At 40.7% G+C, this 17,269-nt stretch overlaps 1 protein-coding gene across 1 annotated transcript in view; it reads right to left on the bottom strand.

The window, feature by feature from the left end:
* Positions 1 to 17,269, bottom strand: part of LOC139709485 (uncharacterized) — a 175,074-nt gene that overhangs the window by 59,121 nt on the left and 98,684 nt on the right. The window contains exons 10-18 of the mRNA XM_071621445.1: positions 16,320 to 16,582; positions 12,988 to 13,133; positions 8,551 to 8,664; positions 7,007 to 7,117; positions 6,105 to 6,314; positions 2,772 to 4,397; positions 2,172 to 2,372; positions 1,359 to 1,403; positions 587 to 655 (exon numbers count right to left, since the gene is read on the bottom strand). Of these exons, the coding sequence (XP_071477546.1) occupies positions 587 to 655; positions 1,359 to 1,403; positions 2,172 to 2,372; positions 2,772 to 4,397; positions 6,105 to 6,314; positions 7,007 to 7,117; positions 8,551 to 8,664; positions 12,988 to 13,133; positions 16,320 to 16,582 (2,785 nt within the window). The remainder of the gene's footprint in view (positions 1 to 586; positions 656 to 1,358; positions 1,404 to 2,171; positions 2,373 to 2,771; positions 4,398 to 6,104; positions 6,315 to 7,006; positions 7,118 to 8,550; positions 8,665 to 12,987; positions 13,134 to 16,319; positions 16,583 to 17,269) is intronic.

Here is a 17,269-nt window from a genome sequence, read left to right as displayed (position 1 = left end):
ATAGATAGAAAGAGAGATAGATAGATAGAGAGATAAAGAGATAAGGAAAGAACAAGATAGAGAAAGTGGAAGAGTAACAGAGGGTGGAGAAAAGATGACAAGAAAGTAAAGACTAAAATTGCACATTGTCAAATGTAGTGATACATGAGAGAAACATGAAACTATGCACGGGAATGTGTTACGAACAATCTATGTCAAAAAGATCTACCAGGTACCAAACTTCAATCTAGTGAGCTAACTGTTTTGGTGCAGTGAAGGCTCCATGTGATCGGGGGAACATATGAACATATGTCTCTCTCTATCATGAATATATACAAGCATCTATCTAACACCTATGTATGTATTTCCAACTACCGTATCCACTGAACTACATTACATACATGATATATTGTGTTTTGAACGCACTGCACAAATACGAAATATGAAAAAAAAAAATCAGCAATCCATACAAGGGAAGTGACATGGCATAACTGTTGCCAAGGGGTAAAAAGAGGGCGATGCAATCGTCGTAGTACTGGCATCACTGCAAAAGACCTGTGACTAAAAACACACACACAGCACGCTCATCGGCTTCTCCGCAACTCACATGTGGACGGCAGGAGGCCCCAGAAAGTTCTCCGCAAGATGGGCTCGGGGTTTGCGAGCTGCGACCACTCTGCACAAATGTTTCATCATTATTGCATTTTTAAAAACCATTTTAAAAGATGAGGTACAACCTCGCTAGGAAAGAATGATTCAACAGGGGAGCAATGCAAACCATCGAACCATCTCACACAGGAAGAAAAGAGTGCTTTGCAGTTTTTAGATATGCACAAAGTGAAATAGTGATGTAACATAGAATCTAATCTAAAAATACTGCAAAACACTTGTGTACATTAGTGTAGGGGTACTTAAGCTCAGAAAACAAGTAAATCACATCATATACTCCACATCTTGAGAATAATGTATTCTGCCTTTCTCCTGACACCATCCATCATCTCAAAATGAAAACAACAATGATCTATCAGCGACAATAGTCTGTCGGCACATCTGTTAAAGCTATATGTAAAGTAGAAAGTCAGGAGGTGGGTGGACAAAATTTTTGCATGGAATCTCTCATAAATACAGAGCCCCTAATCTCAACAGGCTACTAAGTACCTAAGTACTCCGTACAAGGGTCGAGATGTGATGAGAAACTCATTTCGTCCGCAGGAGAAAATGGGTAACTCTTTCCGTTGTCTCTCATATAAACATCCTAAATAATATGATATCTATGCTAAAATATCATGCAAACATATGGACTCAGAGTACTGTAGAACTTTAGTCGTGTCAGTGACAGATAATGAAAAAGAAAGAGAGAGAAAGAAAAGCCAACTTACTGTCGGCAGCATCATTGCCATACAGTATAGATGAGGATGCTTGAGCTACGAGCATCAGGGAAAGTGAGAAATAAGAAAATAGAAATATATGTATGAACATAAATGCATAATAAATGCAAAGAAGAGGAAACTGACCAGCAATGAATATAATTTCTTAGTGAAAAATTGAGCAGAGAAATGGAATCCCATTTTCTTTGCTCAACATTTTTTACTAATAGATATAAATATATGATATTAACCATATATAATAACTATAAAGACAGTGGCTACTTTTATACATGTAGCGCACCAGTCCACCTTATGGTGCTGATGGCGCAGGTGAAATCACTGGTTGTCATGCAGGACACATGGTCAAACAATTGTGTTTTTTGTGGAACAGATATTGTCACATATATCCACTGGTTCATACATTTTCTAATGCATTATTTCTGCCATGCAAACAGATAATGCAATGCAACGAGTATATGTCCAATCTCCCCTCGTTCATTTCACCTCCATAATCTTCAAAGCCAAATGTCAAAGATTAAGCATAATTATGCATATACAAAGTGTCTATGCTGATGCGCAAAACCTGCTTCTTATAAGAAAAAAAATGACGTAAACAACTTGAAATTCACAATTACTGGCAATCACTGGAGAACAAGACTTCATATCTTCAAGAATATCCACCTAAAAACTCATGCACTTTATGTGACTTTAACAACAAAATGACTCTGTAAAGTGCCAGCCAATACATTCCCTACCCAATCCTCTTTTTTGGGGGTAGTGAGGGGAAGCTGATTAACAACTTTCTGTCACTCCGATAAGACTTACATGTGGAAGAGGGTGAGTTCACATCTTCACAAGACATTCCCCACAAACCTTGGTTGAAAGGAAAAAATAAGTGGGAACAAAGCACATGAAGAAACAACATCTGCATACAGAATATGATACAGATTGAAATATTCATATCAGCTTTCTTGAATGCAAATGCACCACATGCATGGTGAATTGAAATTCCATCTCCTGTGTTCTCTTGAGAAAAATAAATTCATGATTCTCACACCTCAGCAGACAGGGAACACATGCACTGCCATGTGAAACAAACTCTGGGTCATCAAACATGATACAATACTGATTCACTGTGGCAATTTTCCCCAGAAGTTCTGGACAGAATTGAGGCAGGATGCTTTTGGTAGGGTCAGCATCTCCTCTACCAATCCCACAAACTTTTATGAAGCGTGCAGTGACCTTGAATACAGCTTGCTATGGCAATTTCATGATCAGTGAGGACCACTTAAGGGTCAACATCATGGAAGAAATGAATCTGAATGAATGACATATGAGAAAATGGCATGGATTTCACTTACAACATTTACGATTACTCCTCTTGTGTTGCTTCAGGGTACATAAATATTTTGCAATGTTATCGGCGAGGTTTTCCTAAAAAAATATACTGCATGCCCGAGCACTCACTCTTTGGTTGTGAAACATCTTTTCCTTCCTCTTGTTCATCTTCATCTTCTTCTTCTTCTTCCTCCTCCTCCTCATCATCTTCATCATCATCTTCTTCGCTCTTCCGTTGGAAACTGCTCCCTCCTCGGAGGATCATCATGAGATCGTCAATGTTGTCCGCCTTGGGGTCATGACGCCGGAACAACTCTGGCTCTTTCTCCGCCTCCTCTAGGGTGTCCTCGCACTTCTTGGAATATTCGTCCAGCTCCGTGCTTTTCTTCTCCTCCTCCTCTTCCTCCTCATTTTCATCTTCTCCTGCATCCTCCAGTTCCTCCTCGATATCATCCTCATCAAGCTCATCCAGATTCTGCCCACAGAATTCACAGATGTGTTTGCCCTTGGTACTCTCCTCCTCTTCCTCTCCATCTTCCTCTTCTTCCTCCTCCTCTGCTCCTGCATCATGTCCACCCTTCAAGAAGGCCATGATGTCTTCCGGATCGTCCTTCTTTCCCGCAGCTATCATTTGGTTGGTTCTACTGCTTTTCCTTTTCCTCGGCCATGTGCTGAAGTCCGGCTCATCCTTCCCCCCTTCCCTGCCATCTTTCCCTGTCTTCCTGCCCGGTGTTCCATTCCCCCCTTTGTCCCCGGGACACTTGTGCTTGTGGTCTTTGGTCTTGAAGTTCCTTGGCAATGATACACCCCCACCCAAGAGTGTCATCAGGTCGTCCTCCTCATCATTGGCAAATATTCTGTTCCTGGCACTTCTTGGTGGCTTTCCTCTCCTCTTACTCTGGCTGACATCCCCTCCCTTATCATCGGTCAGCAGCTCCCCTTTCTGCTTGACTTCAACCCCTGCTTCGGTGACAATTTCAGTATCCTTACTTTCCCCACCATCACATCGGACTTGTTCTTCATCGTCGGAACCTTTATCAGCGTTCAATGTTACTGTTGGTTCTGCTGTAGCTGGGGGTTCACCAAGTCGTACTGTGGCATCCTCAACCACATTTTCCTCTTCAGTAGTAACCTTCACAAGAGCCTTAATGCTCCTCTGTCTCTGTAGAGGTTTCCGTGATACTTGAGACCCACTCACTTCATCGTCATCATCTTTCTTGGTCCCTCCTCTGGGCTCTACATCCTCGAGCGCTTCTACTGGTCTCTTAGCAACTGGCCTTTTGAGTTTGACAACCTGCTTCTCCTCTGCAGAGTGCGAAGCTGTTTGATCTCTTTCCTCCTGATTTTCCAACTTAGTCTGGTTTCTAGGAGGCTCTTGGTCAACAACCCCCTCCCCTGTGGTTGCATCACTTCCTGCACCATCCTCTCGGTTTGGTGCTGGTAGTCTGGGTCTCCTCTCGTTCCTCTCTGTGTCCACCTCCGCACCACTGTCCACGGGAGGGGCACCACCGCGAAGCAATGCCATGATGTCGCCTCCATCGTCCCCGCCCCTCTGCTGCTTGGTCCTCCCACCATCCCTGACTCTCTCTGCCTCCTTGGCAGACTGTTTTCTCCTCCTGGCGGGCGAGGGCCATGTCCCCGCCCTGTACGTCCCGTCATCCTCCGCCCCATCTCTTCCGGCCTCCCCCTCTCTCACGACGGGTCTCAGTCGAGCTTCGAGAACAATGACAGATGAGAAATGGTCGGAGGATGGGGGGTGGAAAAATGTGTCGGGATGAGAAACACTGCAAGCAACACTCAAAGCTCGAGAGGCCAGAGGACCAGCAGGCCAACACATCAATTCACGAGCAGGCTTTTTCAAATACAGAAATTAGTCAAGCAACAGAAACTTCAAAAGACGATACCAAGCCATGTACCATCACTTGTAGCAGTCAATCACAAACCATCATACAAAATTCTGCTGGGGAATACATAGAGAGCAACTGATTGCTATCGGTTGAGACTGAACATGCTCAGTTTCATGTCATCTGGCAGGTGTATAACATGCAGCATGACATGACCATGTGATTTCACTACTCACTCACACCATGATGAATGTAAGTCATATCTACCATGCATGAGGAATTAGGAGCTACTTGGCTACATACAATTATGTCATATCTAAATTCACTTCAATGCAAATATTACTAAAAAGGAAAAAGCAAAAGAAAAAAAAAAAGTGTTCACTGTTTCATGAAGGTGCTTTTTTTTCCAGCAGCACGACAGGCTATGTTGTTTCAAAGCAAAAAAACAACAACCTAATACAGGGAGAGATTGGTGGCAAAATATCAAGACTTTAAACTAACAGTGATGTTATTGGTCCTATACCTAGTGCTAGATAATGAAACGGCAAAGCGGAATACCTAGTGGTAAACACTATAATACATCATCTCTATTCTAAGTCAGTAGCTCCAGCAAGACTACACATTAATGAGATAACAAAATAGCACACATTATTTGGGACATCTGTCTCTTATTAAGGATATTTGTGACATGAACAATAATGGCTGAAGACCTCTCTGCTAAAATGAATATGTTGCATTTTTTATGTGGAATGATAATTTTGACAATTAAATCAACACCTGTAAATTAACTAATGTGTATTCATCAAATTAGAAAGGAAGGTAGGGCTTTCAATGCAAGACATTTGTGAAAATTATTATCAAATTTGCATTAACATTTCTAAATGTTGTCAAGAACAAATGCAAATTGATGCAATTTTTCAAAACAATGATTGCCTTTCTTCTACTATAAAATGTGATATATACCAGTATTGTGTATCAGCCATGTGGTATTGCTCAAGATCTTTCATTTCAATGTTTAATGATACACACTCATATCAAGTTAACATTCATCAACAGATGTCCCAATTATGTATATTGTCAGAGTCTCTTTTCATACTTTCACCAGAGTCATCGTCAGTGTGGTTGCCATGGTGATGACTTTCGTGATAAGCAGTGCCTCTTTCTTTTACCAAGCTTTCATCATCATCACTACCACTGTCCCCAGTTGGTTGTGCACCATCTTCGAATGTTTCACCTGCGTCAGAAAGAGGTTGCTCCTTCAGAGGGAATTCACCCTTCTGTACATGGTTAGGAGAACCACTAGCAGTGACATCATTGTCATCTTGTTGCTCTTTGGACTTTATTTGGGTCAGAATGTTATCATCCCACTGGTGAAAGGCATCATCATGCTCTTCATCACATTTTTCATCTGCCGGTCTTTCAGTCACGTTCTCAGCTGTTGCGGCTGCATTCTTCTTTTTCTCCTCCTCCTCTTCCTGCCCACTTTCCTCTTCCTCTTCATCCTTCCCCTCATCTTTCTCCTCCTTTTCTTTGTCCTCCCCCTCATATTCTGTATTTCCGTCTTCCCTCCCATCACCATCACCATAGCAACCACCAGGACGATGACTCTGGGGTTTTCCCTTTTCCTGATCGTGCCCCTCCATGCTTTCTACTGAATCTACAGCATTCCTGGAATCAGGAGGGTCATGTGACCATGCTGGCAGTGCAGTGGGGCCTGTTGCCATGACGACAGCAGGCGACATTGGTCCCAGGTCTATAAACTCGCAAGTTTCAAGAGAGCAGGCACCTAGATATGACAATTTATTAACAAAACAAGCTGTTTAAATCTATATTCTAACAAATGAGTTGGATGATTCATCAAAGGGAGTAAGAAATATTTTTGTTAGAGTATGCTTGTAAATGTATCAGTAAATGCAACAAATATTTTTCCATCTGGAAAGATGTGAATACAACAATCACAGACATATCATTTGTTTATTCATCACAATTTATGACATAATTTCTCATTCATCTAGTCATGCAACATCACAAGGTGACACATGATGTCTTGGGTGTGAGATTACTACCGATCATAAGTTCATTCTGCACATGATAAATTCATGTGTTCCTTGAAAAGTAGATAAAATATGGTTATGACATACACATGACCACTGAACTCTAGGAGCTAAAGTACCGCATTCAAATTTTGAGATTCTATATTCTCCTCCACTTTGCTATATCATGAATAACTAAAAATCCTTCCCAGCTACAACAATAGATATTATCATAAAAGAAAGTTGTACCCTGCTAACAGGCTTTCTTGACCTATATATACATGTATACATATATCTATATATGTCTCTCATCAAGATTCCACTATGTGTTGTCATGAATATTGCTAGATATTTCACATATCATCAGTATTTTTGTGACTCTGAGTATCTGACATGCATCTGCTACTCTGTCCACTGCAAACGACATTCAGTATTACAGACTTACTGCGGCCGACACTAGCTGAAGCAGCCTTGTCAGTGGCTGCAGCATCTCTGGGCTGGCCTGCGTCTGAGATTTTCGAAGATGCCGATTGGTCGGTTTCATTCCTGAGGGGGTCTTTTCATTCAAGTACAATGTTGGGTCGACAGAGCAAGGGGATAATTGAGTGAACGTCAAAGCACACCGAACAAATATGATCACAAAGTCATATTCACAATAGACTGGATGCTATCAAAAAAACTTCATGATATAAAACCGCTAATATACTACCTTTAAAAAAAAAAAATCAATTTTCTTCCACATAAGCAGAATATTTATCCTATCAGTTAATTTGCCTAGAAGCATCAGAAATAAAATCTGTGACATATACATATACAGGTGCCACTGATACAACTGTACTTCAAATCATGAACGTTCATTTTTCATATCTCTGTCATATCAAATTTTGAATAAACAAACAGATGTTTACAAGCAAGGTACAGTGTAGAACCAATAAATTCAAATTGCACAACCTTCATCTTGCAAGTTATACCAATTCAGACATCAAACTAGAACTGATTTTGGATAGACACAAGTGTAATAAAGGTCATGTTCAAGTCTCTACGCACTCAAAAACGCAGGATTTACAGGCAATGGTTTATCAAAGTGTGAAATTATGGACAGGATTGATACAACACTCCGTGCTAACAGCAGGCCAGCCAAAAAGTGTACAATTCATCTTTGGCATTTGGCCTATGGGGTTAATGCCTCTTCTGCTTATACAAAGATGAACTTTTTTTTTCTTTGCAAATGAATCGCAAAGGGATCATCTCAGATAGCCACGAGTTAAAGACATTGTGTTGGATAGGTGCTTTGATACATATAGGTCCAGTCAGTTGTGCTGACCAGACCGACCCTTCTCGTGTGTCATGACTGACACATAATGTATCTTCCATTCATGGCCAAAAAAGCGGGCATGGGGTGGTCAAAAAGAAGCTGTCCAATGCCAGTAACAACATGATGAAAATATTAGAAACCGATTCTGAAAACTGGTCAACTCAAAGCTGAAATTTAGTAGATGAGACAGTTCAGCTGAATATGGAAAGGGTCTGTTTGGTCCATCCTTTCTTGGGAACATGCTAACAACTCTGCTGGGAATAAAACTTCAGTATTAGTAGGGATATTATCATCATTAATCACACATTGAGCAATAAACATCAGCCAATATTGGGGGGGGGGGGGGTATACTGCACTTAATCACTGACAATCTCATGCTGATTTCCTGCCTTGTCTGTAAACATGAGGGGGAAAAAAAGGGGTGGGGAGAGAACATAAACCATGATGAGGACATCACATTACAGGGACAGTTCAAATAACACATTAAACAGGTGTTATTCAGGACCAGAGGAAAAGTGAAAAAGCTTTAACATTTGATTCCAGTTGAACAAGGAGGGGGGTGGGATCTCTTTGGTATGACAGGAATCCAAGTGGTAGCAGGCACGTACACACACACACACATAGGGGGGGTATATGTGGAGACCAGGCATTTGGGGGATCACTCGTCAGTGTACCTGCTTGGGGTGTTTGGGGGGTGTTGTCAGTGTTGCTGATAGGGGTGCTTTCCTCCTTCACCACTGCCCTGATGGACAGCTTGTGCCGCTTTTTGGGCGCCTGCTTCTGGTCACCTGCAAAATAAAGCCCCAGCTTTCACCTGTCATTCCCCTTTGATTCTTTTTTTTTCCCTCCACATACAAAATTTAAAATTGTTCGTAATAGACAGAAGCAATGTGACATTTAATCCTGACACAATGAATGAGAAATGACCAGGTAGGTCAAGAGTTACTACAAATACGATGTACGTACTTGTACTAAAAAATCACTTAAGTCATACTGATTACACACATGTCTATTTTATAATCAACTGTGATTTTTAACAGCCAAGACTGGATTGTACATGGAGTCAGTACAGTATGTAGTGTCAAGAAAGTACAGTAACAGCACATTAGCTTGCACAGTCACATAATGACACTGGCTCTAGAATCTAATGTGCTGGCAGAAAAAAACAAAAAAACAAAAAAACAAAAACAAAAAAGATTACATTCAAATTCCTCTGCCTGACAAATGTCCTGAATATGCACACAGTCATGTAGCATGAACAGTCCCCGACTAGAACCTGCTGAACAATTTCATGCCATATAACAACTTGAAATATCAGAAAAATGAGCAATATTCTGCATCTTTCGGTGCAGTGTACAGTTGCCATGGTAATCATTTTTGGGTTTCCAGTGGTGTCTACTCATTCCGGTAGCGTAATATGACCGCCTTTGCGTGCAGTGCAGGAAAGCGTGTCACGCCACATGTCGAGTGTCGTCAAGGGTCACCCTTGATGCGGTCATCAGATAAAAAAGTATCTCTTTGATAGTGGTAGGAGGAGAGTCCTCCGTCTGCCGATGCCTCTGGAGAAGAAGCGAGTCGGCAAAGGCATGACTCAAAGAGAGAGAGAGTACTTTGACAACTTCATCACAATTAACTCATACTTCCTGTCCCACTTCCTCATGTGTGTGTTCTTTTTTTTTTTTCTTATCTTTTTTTTTTCTAAATGGCACATGACGGGAGGGAGAGAGAAAAAGATAAACAGACAGGGAGAGAGAGATATATCCATATACCTACTTTCAAACCAGAAACACTTGCAGCATCTAACTTTGGCGAATTGGAGCAACAAAAAACTTTTACGAACTGCCATTGGCATTCTCAACGCATTCTCTTGACAAAAAAAAATAAATAATTGCGCGCATTCTACTTTCGTGGATCTGGGCTCCTCGTGAAATTTGCGAAAGATTCATGCATGTAAGAATTTCTGGTTTTACAGTAAACAGATAGAGAGAGAGAGAGAGAAAGAAAAAAAATATAGAGATAGAAGTACAGAGAGAGGAGGAAGAGAAAAAGGGGAAATGAGAACTTTGGGGCAAGAATCATAACAAAAGAGGGAGAAGCAAAGATGGGACAAGGAAGAGATAGAGAGGGGCAAGGATGAACGCGGAAGCTAGGTGGGGGGCTCGCGGAGGGAAAGAAGAACAGATGCGACTTGCTGAGGTAAAAATAGGCCAAGGGAGGCTGGGAGGAGGGGACGGACTGAAGGATAGTAGGCCTGTTGATCTCCATGCAGCTGTAATGAGTGGTTCTTTCTTTCAAAACCTACAGAAGACGAACTGATTTTGCTGTAACAAGCATTTTCCACAGACACCTGCCCGAGTATACTCGGGGCACTAGTCTTCAGTGGGTTAATTATATCCACTAGGGGCTACACATAGGGCTGCCAATGTTCATCCATCAAAATTAGGAAGACTTCAAAGAGCAATCAAGGAGATACAATGTACTTGTGTACATGTAGTGCAGGCATCTTGTTGGGCAAAATCTATACCTGAATCAAGAAGATTTTTATCACCTTTTATCTTCTCTTATCTAGACACGAAGAGCTGTTGAAGTATTTCAGGAAGCCTCCTACAGAACCACAGAGACTTGGCAGCTCTACTATTAAACACTCATTCTCTCCTACATCAAGAATACCCAATCATCGGGAGAATGGTACACCCTAAAGACAAAGGGGGCGTTTACACGAGTAGCACTAATTTACAAATCAGTTGGGATCTCTCATGAAGTAGACTTACTGTAGGCTAATTTTGACTACACTAGAGAGTAGATCTATGGCATAAAGAATTGTACCACGGAATTCATATCAAAATCATTATCAAACATTTGAAACATGTGGAATTCTTGCAACATGATATGGAGAATGCACCCATAAAAGCATACAAAGAAGATCTACATTCTGAAATAATTTAGGAAACACTTTCTTTGCAAATTACTTTATTTGTAGCTCAATACCAAAGACCATCCACAGATACAAAATTCGACAGTTCAACGAAAATATAATGTATAAAAATAAAATAGGAAAGGCAATAAAAGAAATGATGACTACCTTTAAAATAAAATGGGAATTAGTAGGCCATGTTTGTGGATGGAGTACATGGTGACATTAAGGAATCTGCATGCCTGTGCCTTGGGAACAGGTCCCCTTTGATTGGCGTGATGGTGTGCCATCTTAAACCGGAAAGACGGTATTTCGAGCAAGACAGTTCTCGGGGAACGAACACATTTGCAAAATCGGAATGAGTTCCGGCAGATTCGGAAAGGATGTTTACCGACGGGAGGAAGTCTGCCTGGTTTAGTCTGGGCTGGATCTGATACTGCCCTTTTTTTCTTCTCTGGTATGATGCCAACAACAACCACATATATGTCACCTGCACCACATTAATGAGTTCAGAGTTCACACTCTTGTGGTAGCAGCTGTCACTGCTGCTCAAGAACTTGTGGAATGTTTCAATGTCAGAGTATCAACGACGAGGATACATGTACCTTACAAACTACAGTACAAATATATATGATATATAAACATATGTCATGTGTGCACGCCTGCACAGATTGTACATTTCAATGATATTCATATTTACAAGAAATGGAACACAAATGAGACAATATATTTCCAACAGAACTTCTTGCAACGTGATTGGTGGGTGTCACAACTTGAAGTCAATGCAGACGATGTATGTAAAGCAATAACAACATTACGGCAGCTTTACAAGTACCAGTAAATGTAGTAGTAGTACAGTAGCAGTAGTAGTAGTAGTAGTAGTAGTAGTAGTAGTAGTAGTAGTAGTAGTAGTAGTAGTAGTAGTAGTAGTAGTAGTAGTAGTAGTAGTAGTAGTAGTAGTAACAGCGACTAAGTGATATTTACACTTGTAGTAACAACACAGCATCAACAAAAGAAATTCTTTGCTGCTGCTGGTAGCCTAGAAGCTGTATACCCAAAGCCACAAATCAACCTCAACTTTGTCAACAATAATCAAAAAAGAAAGAAAAAGAATTGCTCTTATAGCGCACACGATAAGACACCAATGAAACAGGCACAAGCAAACACTTTGTCAGTTTAAGGGTGTGAAGTCGCAGCCCTTTGATTTAAGTGGGCTATTGACTGAAGAGGTTTACAACTCTTGGGACCACAAATATCCTATGAATAAACGTACTATCAGACTGGTTTCCGTCATTATCAGTTCTACACTGTCAGTACTTTAAGCAGAATTTCTCCATCAGTCCTACTCTTGCCCCCCCCCCCCCCCCAATACAGTGTGTGTGTATATAAAGCTAAAGTAGCTTTACTCTTTTTCAGTAGCAACTGGCATTTTATTAATAAGTGTAATTATTACCATTCATTGCCCACCAAAGAAGCAATTCTCTGCAAGCAAAGTGAAGAAGTTTGGGTGTTGGAAAACACTGCAACATCCAACAGCCATTGTCGGTGTTGTTGTTTCTTTCATACATATATCCTGGACTCATTCAACTAGTAATGCGTAACTTTCAGTTAAAAAACAAACAAAACAAAAAAACAAACAAATGGAGGAGGAAAGAGTTGAATTTCAGCATTTTGTACCATTTCGCTGACACCGAAACATGGTGACTGGTGTTTTTGCTTACCGGGAGTCACAAGCTTCCTCAAAATCCACTTTACTCTGACCACAACAAAAACGATCCTCCAAATGTGTGGACAATTTGTTCTGTTCATCAGGCCTGAATTTATCTTATTTCATTTTTTTTTGGTCTTGTTTATATCTTTATTATCTTTCACTTTTTTTTTAATCATGCATTTCTGGAGGAGAATGTCTTTGTGGTCAGAAGAGCCAATTTCACAACCATTTTGAATAGTGCATGTGAATAGCGAAGCAAATGAACATGTAATTTTCTGAAGTCTGTCAATACACACTTTTATTTTCACATTTCTTATACATCCTGAAAGAAATGATCTGCACATTAAAAAAAAAATTGTATTTGCAAGATTAATGATAGAGTGGAGTGACCGTTTGTGAATTACACTTGCTCTCCCATAGATAGTCTTTTTTTTTGTTGTTGTTGTGGCTTTTATTTTTGTTGAAGTATGCTGTCCCAATACTCACCACTGGTAGTACTTGCATGTGAATTTGTGCTGTCTGAAAACGCCGATTCATTTTCTCGCCTCCGGATCGCCAGTATCCTTTGCCGCCGCTCTTCTAACGTCTCTGTCGTGTTCTCGTTGACTTCCTCGCGGTTCGACCGGCTTCTCCTGAAGGGGACATTCCAAAGAAATGCGAGAAAGTCATTGCATCACGAAATATGTCACTAGATGTTGCAGGCATACATATACCACAACCCTACCCTAGAAGCAAAAGGGCACAACTTCTCCACACTAAGAAAAAAACAAACACACAAAAACAAAACATGGATTTAGCTCATTAATACTTTCAATTAACAAATCAAGGTACACTGTACCTAAACTTTGATCGTTGGTGGTAAGCAGGTATTTGAGCAACTTGCATCATGCTGCCTGGTGTTTTTTTGCCCTGTCTCGTCTACGAAATGGACTGTTCACTGCCTAGAAAAGCAGCTCCACACTCGTTACTGATGGCAGATGTGTCCCCATACAGATACAAACTGACGTATTTATAAATATCACAGAATCATAAGAACAATTGAACCAGTGGTACTCTCCTGGATCAAACAGACTGAGACCATCTCAAATTCTACTGGGCAGTGTCAAGGGGATGGAGGAAACCTCATCATAAATTCCTCCAGAAAACAAGGGAGTTAGACACACATTTCTCACACTGCACTGCAGGTTTACAAGGCAATATCACTGCCAGATCAATGAGATTGAGCATATCGCCAGTAATTTGCCCTCACTCAACCAGCAAATTTCGTTCATGACAACTCGATGAACTTCCAGGGTTCATAGACAAAGAGTGCAAACAAAAACAACAGGGATGTTAACAAGCAAAGAAACAAAAACAATAACACGTCCTCTCATTCTCAGACAAAATTGCTGGTGCACTGCGAACATAAATCTCCTGCAGAACATGTCCATTTCAATAAACCTGTGATTCACCTTCTGATAAATTTGGCAATAGCCTGCATCCATTTCAATTTGGGGGGCCTCAGACCTCCACCTTCCATATCTTTTTGTTCCATCTATTTTTGGGTTTTTGTTTTTTTTTTTTCATGTACAACAAGCAACAAAATACAATTCAGAAAAAGGGAGAATGCTCTGGTTTAAATTCCAAGGTAGCAAATCCATAGAATGTTGACATGGGTAGGCAACATCTGCTGTAAAAGAGCACCGTGAAAAAATATCTTGCTCTCCAACTGGCAATGTTTTTACATCTTTGGTCCAGACATTTTTTACGATGAAGATTGGCTGTCTTCAGCCAGTATTCCTCTCGGTACTTGCAGATGGTTGGATGTTTCTGGAGATTGGCATACTTGCACTATTTCACTGGAGTCACAGTCTATTCTATATCATCTTTCAGACACATAACACCAGAACTTAATGATAAAGGGAAACAAATTCAGCGCCTGCGCACTTCATCAAATAACAAGTGTTTGGGTTATTCGGGAAGTATACAAAAATGGGTTCTTTCTCTTGACATGTTGCACTTTTCTTCCAATTAACCCTTTGCGTGCTTTGAATGCCAATTGACATGGAAAATCCCCAAGTGCTTTACACAATGTCTGAAGTCTATGGCACAGATAGGGTCTCAATGGATGTGTCTCTGAGAATGTCATCTCAGACATTCAAGACTACTACTGTATGATCACTCCTTCATTCATTTCAAAGATGCATTCCACTGATCACGTCACGTTGCATCATAATACCGAGTCGTTCCAACATTACAATGAAAACTGAAACAATCACAGTGGTATCTTCAAGCTGATTGCAAGCTGCTGAACTGATGCACTTTCAAGTTGCAAACTTGTATTTCAGCTTTCAAACTTGATAAGACACAGTTGATGCTCCTTCGAGTGCAAAACCAAAACAAAGAACAAGATGCAAAAGTGGACAAACAGAAAGCCAAACTTTCTGGGCACGAGATAAGAGTAGATAAAATTCTCCAAAGGACAATAATCTGCTAATCTTTCACAAGGATGGAAGAAATGCCATCTGGCATCTTCTATTCTTCAGTTTCAAAATCCAGACAATTCACGCAGAGAATCGTGTCACACACAAAGATGCTAAAATAGATGACTTCAGCAAATGAGACTCGGGTGAATATCTAAAGACGAAAGTTTGCCTGCTATGTCTTTTCATCCTTTCTACTCTCCCTTTCTCTTGCTATGACTCTGATCAGAATGTACGGGAAAAAAAAATAGGATGACAGAGACAGATTGATGCGTCTATTTCTTGAAGATGAAATCATTACAATGAGAGAAACAGACGTCTTGGAGATAAAGGAATGCGGCGCGGTGCATCTGGCAAACGAATCGTGTTTCTCTTCAAAATGAAATGCACATTGCTGTTGTACACTTCTTTCATGGCCTAGCCACTTTCTGCTTTTGAAACTTCAAAGACAATCTTGTCTAATTTTACCCAAAACCTACACAGGCCTTAATACAGAATTTCATAATACTGAAGACTGCTATGTTCCATTTATTTTGGTGCTCTATCAAAAATGCATGTAAATTTGCTTTACACACACACACACACACACACACACACACACATTATCAGGTGTGTATTCAACACCCACACTTCTTTACCATGTTTGTTCTTTTGTTGTTGAATTTCAGTGCAAGTTATGGGTGAAAACGGATGTGAAAGAACAAATTTTTATTCCTTTTGTTTGCTTCTTTTAACTCTACATATAGATGCAGCACAGAGTTAACAGCATTTCCATCTGGGCTGGGGAAATCAACAGTTTCTGTTTCCGACCCGCGTGGCAGTGATTATTGCAACCTGTTTTGAGTACCAGTTATCGCTGAACAGATTCACAAAGCCAAAAAGTTCAAAGAACATTTGATGCATTGTAGTTCATTCACAGTCACGGCCATATCAAAAACAGAAGTCTCTTATTACACAAGATATTATGTTCACTCATGCACTTCACAGCACAACTTAAACAAACTCCTGACTTGGTTTGTAAATTGATTGAATGGCAGGGAAAAATCTTGATGTAGTATCAGTGCTTTAAACTGGACTGTTTTGAGAGCTGATAAACAAAAACATTGGGATCAACTCCCCCCCCCACCTTCCCATCATACACAAGCCTAGTTATGGGCAAGATGGCTCAGATGCAAGGATACTGTAACTACGTATCATGCATATTGATGCAAAAGTTAGCATATGATAAAAGCATTAGTTGTACTGAAAACAAGAAAACCTTTCTATCCTTTTGTTTTAATTTCTTTTGCAAGTATCTGCAAAATGAGATTTTTTTTTCTTTTTCCTCTGGTTTCTGTCTAGTTACAAACACCATACCTCATGTCTCTCCTGCGTCGCTGAGGTCCCAAGACGTCGTCGCCACTGCTAGACGACAGCCGATCCTCCTGCACCGGACTGAGCGTCGAGTCCAACATCACTCTCTTGCTCATGGAGAGGTCTTGGCAGTACTCCGCCGTGGGCTTCAGTGACATCGAGCGCATGCTCTTGCGGTCCACGTCGCCGCTCCGCCGCCCCTTGCGCAGGCTCTGCTTCTGCTCCAGTGGGATGTCCTCGTCGCCGTCCTCGTGCTTCAGGGCGAACTGGAGGGGGACGCGGTATGCAGACGAATCAGAGGAAGTGAAGAAAAGGGCAGCAAACAATCATAATGACAATAATAATAATGCGCGTTTCCGTCTCCATCTTCATCTCGATTCTCCGACTGTTTGTGGAGAACATGGACATTTCCCTCTGGACAGTTTAATGTCTAATGTGAATCGTGCCACTTTAAAGGTTTCATCCATGATCCGTGTTAACAAAATTAAATGATCAAATGATGAATTTGTACATAATTCACTGCAGGATAAAGTGACTGTCAATAACACTGGCATCAGAAAGAGAAACAAGAAATTAATAGGAGTCGGACTATAAGTTGAAATTAGACATAAGTCTGTAAAACATTGATAATATACAGGTAGTATCCTTTTAACTCCATAAAGCATAAAACAATCTATAATTTTGATGAAGAATACTGCAATAATACATCTATGATAACATTAGAATACCAAACAGAGGAATCACTGTTGTACTGCAGACATAAAAAAAATAAATAAATAGTACAACACTAGCAGGCACACTGAATTCACAAACATTCCTTCATTTCCCCTCTGCCACCCCCCCCCCCCCCCCATTACACCTGTTACTGGAGAGTGTGCAGACATATACTGCTACACATATGCATACACACACCCACACATCCTCACAAAAACACAGACAAACAACACACACAT

The sequence above is a fragment of the Diadema antillarum genome, unplaced genomic scaffold, assembly GCF_040938485.1.
Source record: "Diadema antillarum isolate AM-2024a unplaced genomic scaffold, OU_Dant_1.0 seq00001438_RagTag, whole genome shotgun sequence".
NCBI lineage: Eukaryota > Metazoa > Echinodermata > Echinoidea > Diadematoida > Diadematidae > Diadema > Diadema antillarum.
The sequence above is the reverse complement of the archived record's forward strand: the minus strand, read 5'-3'. Positions and strand labels throughout refer to the sequence as shown.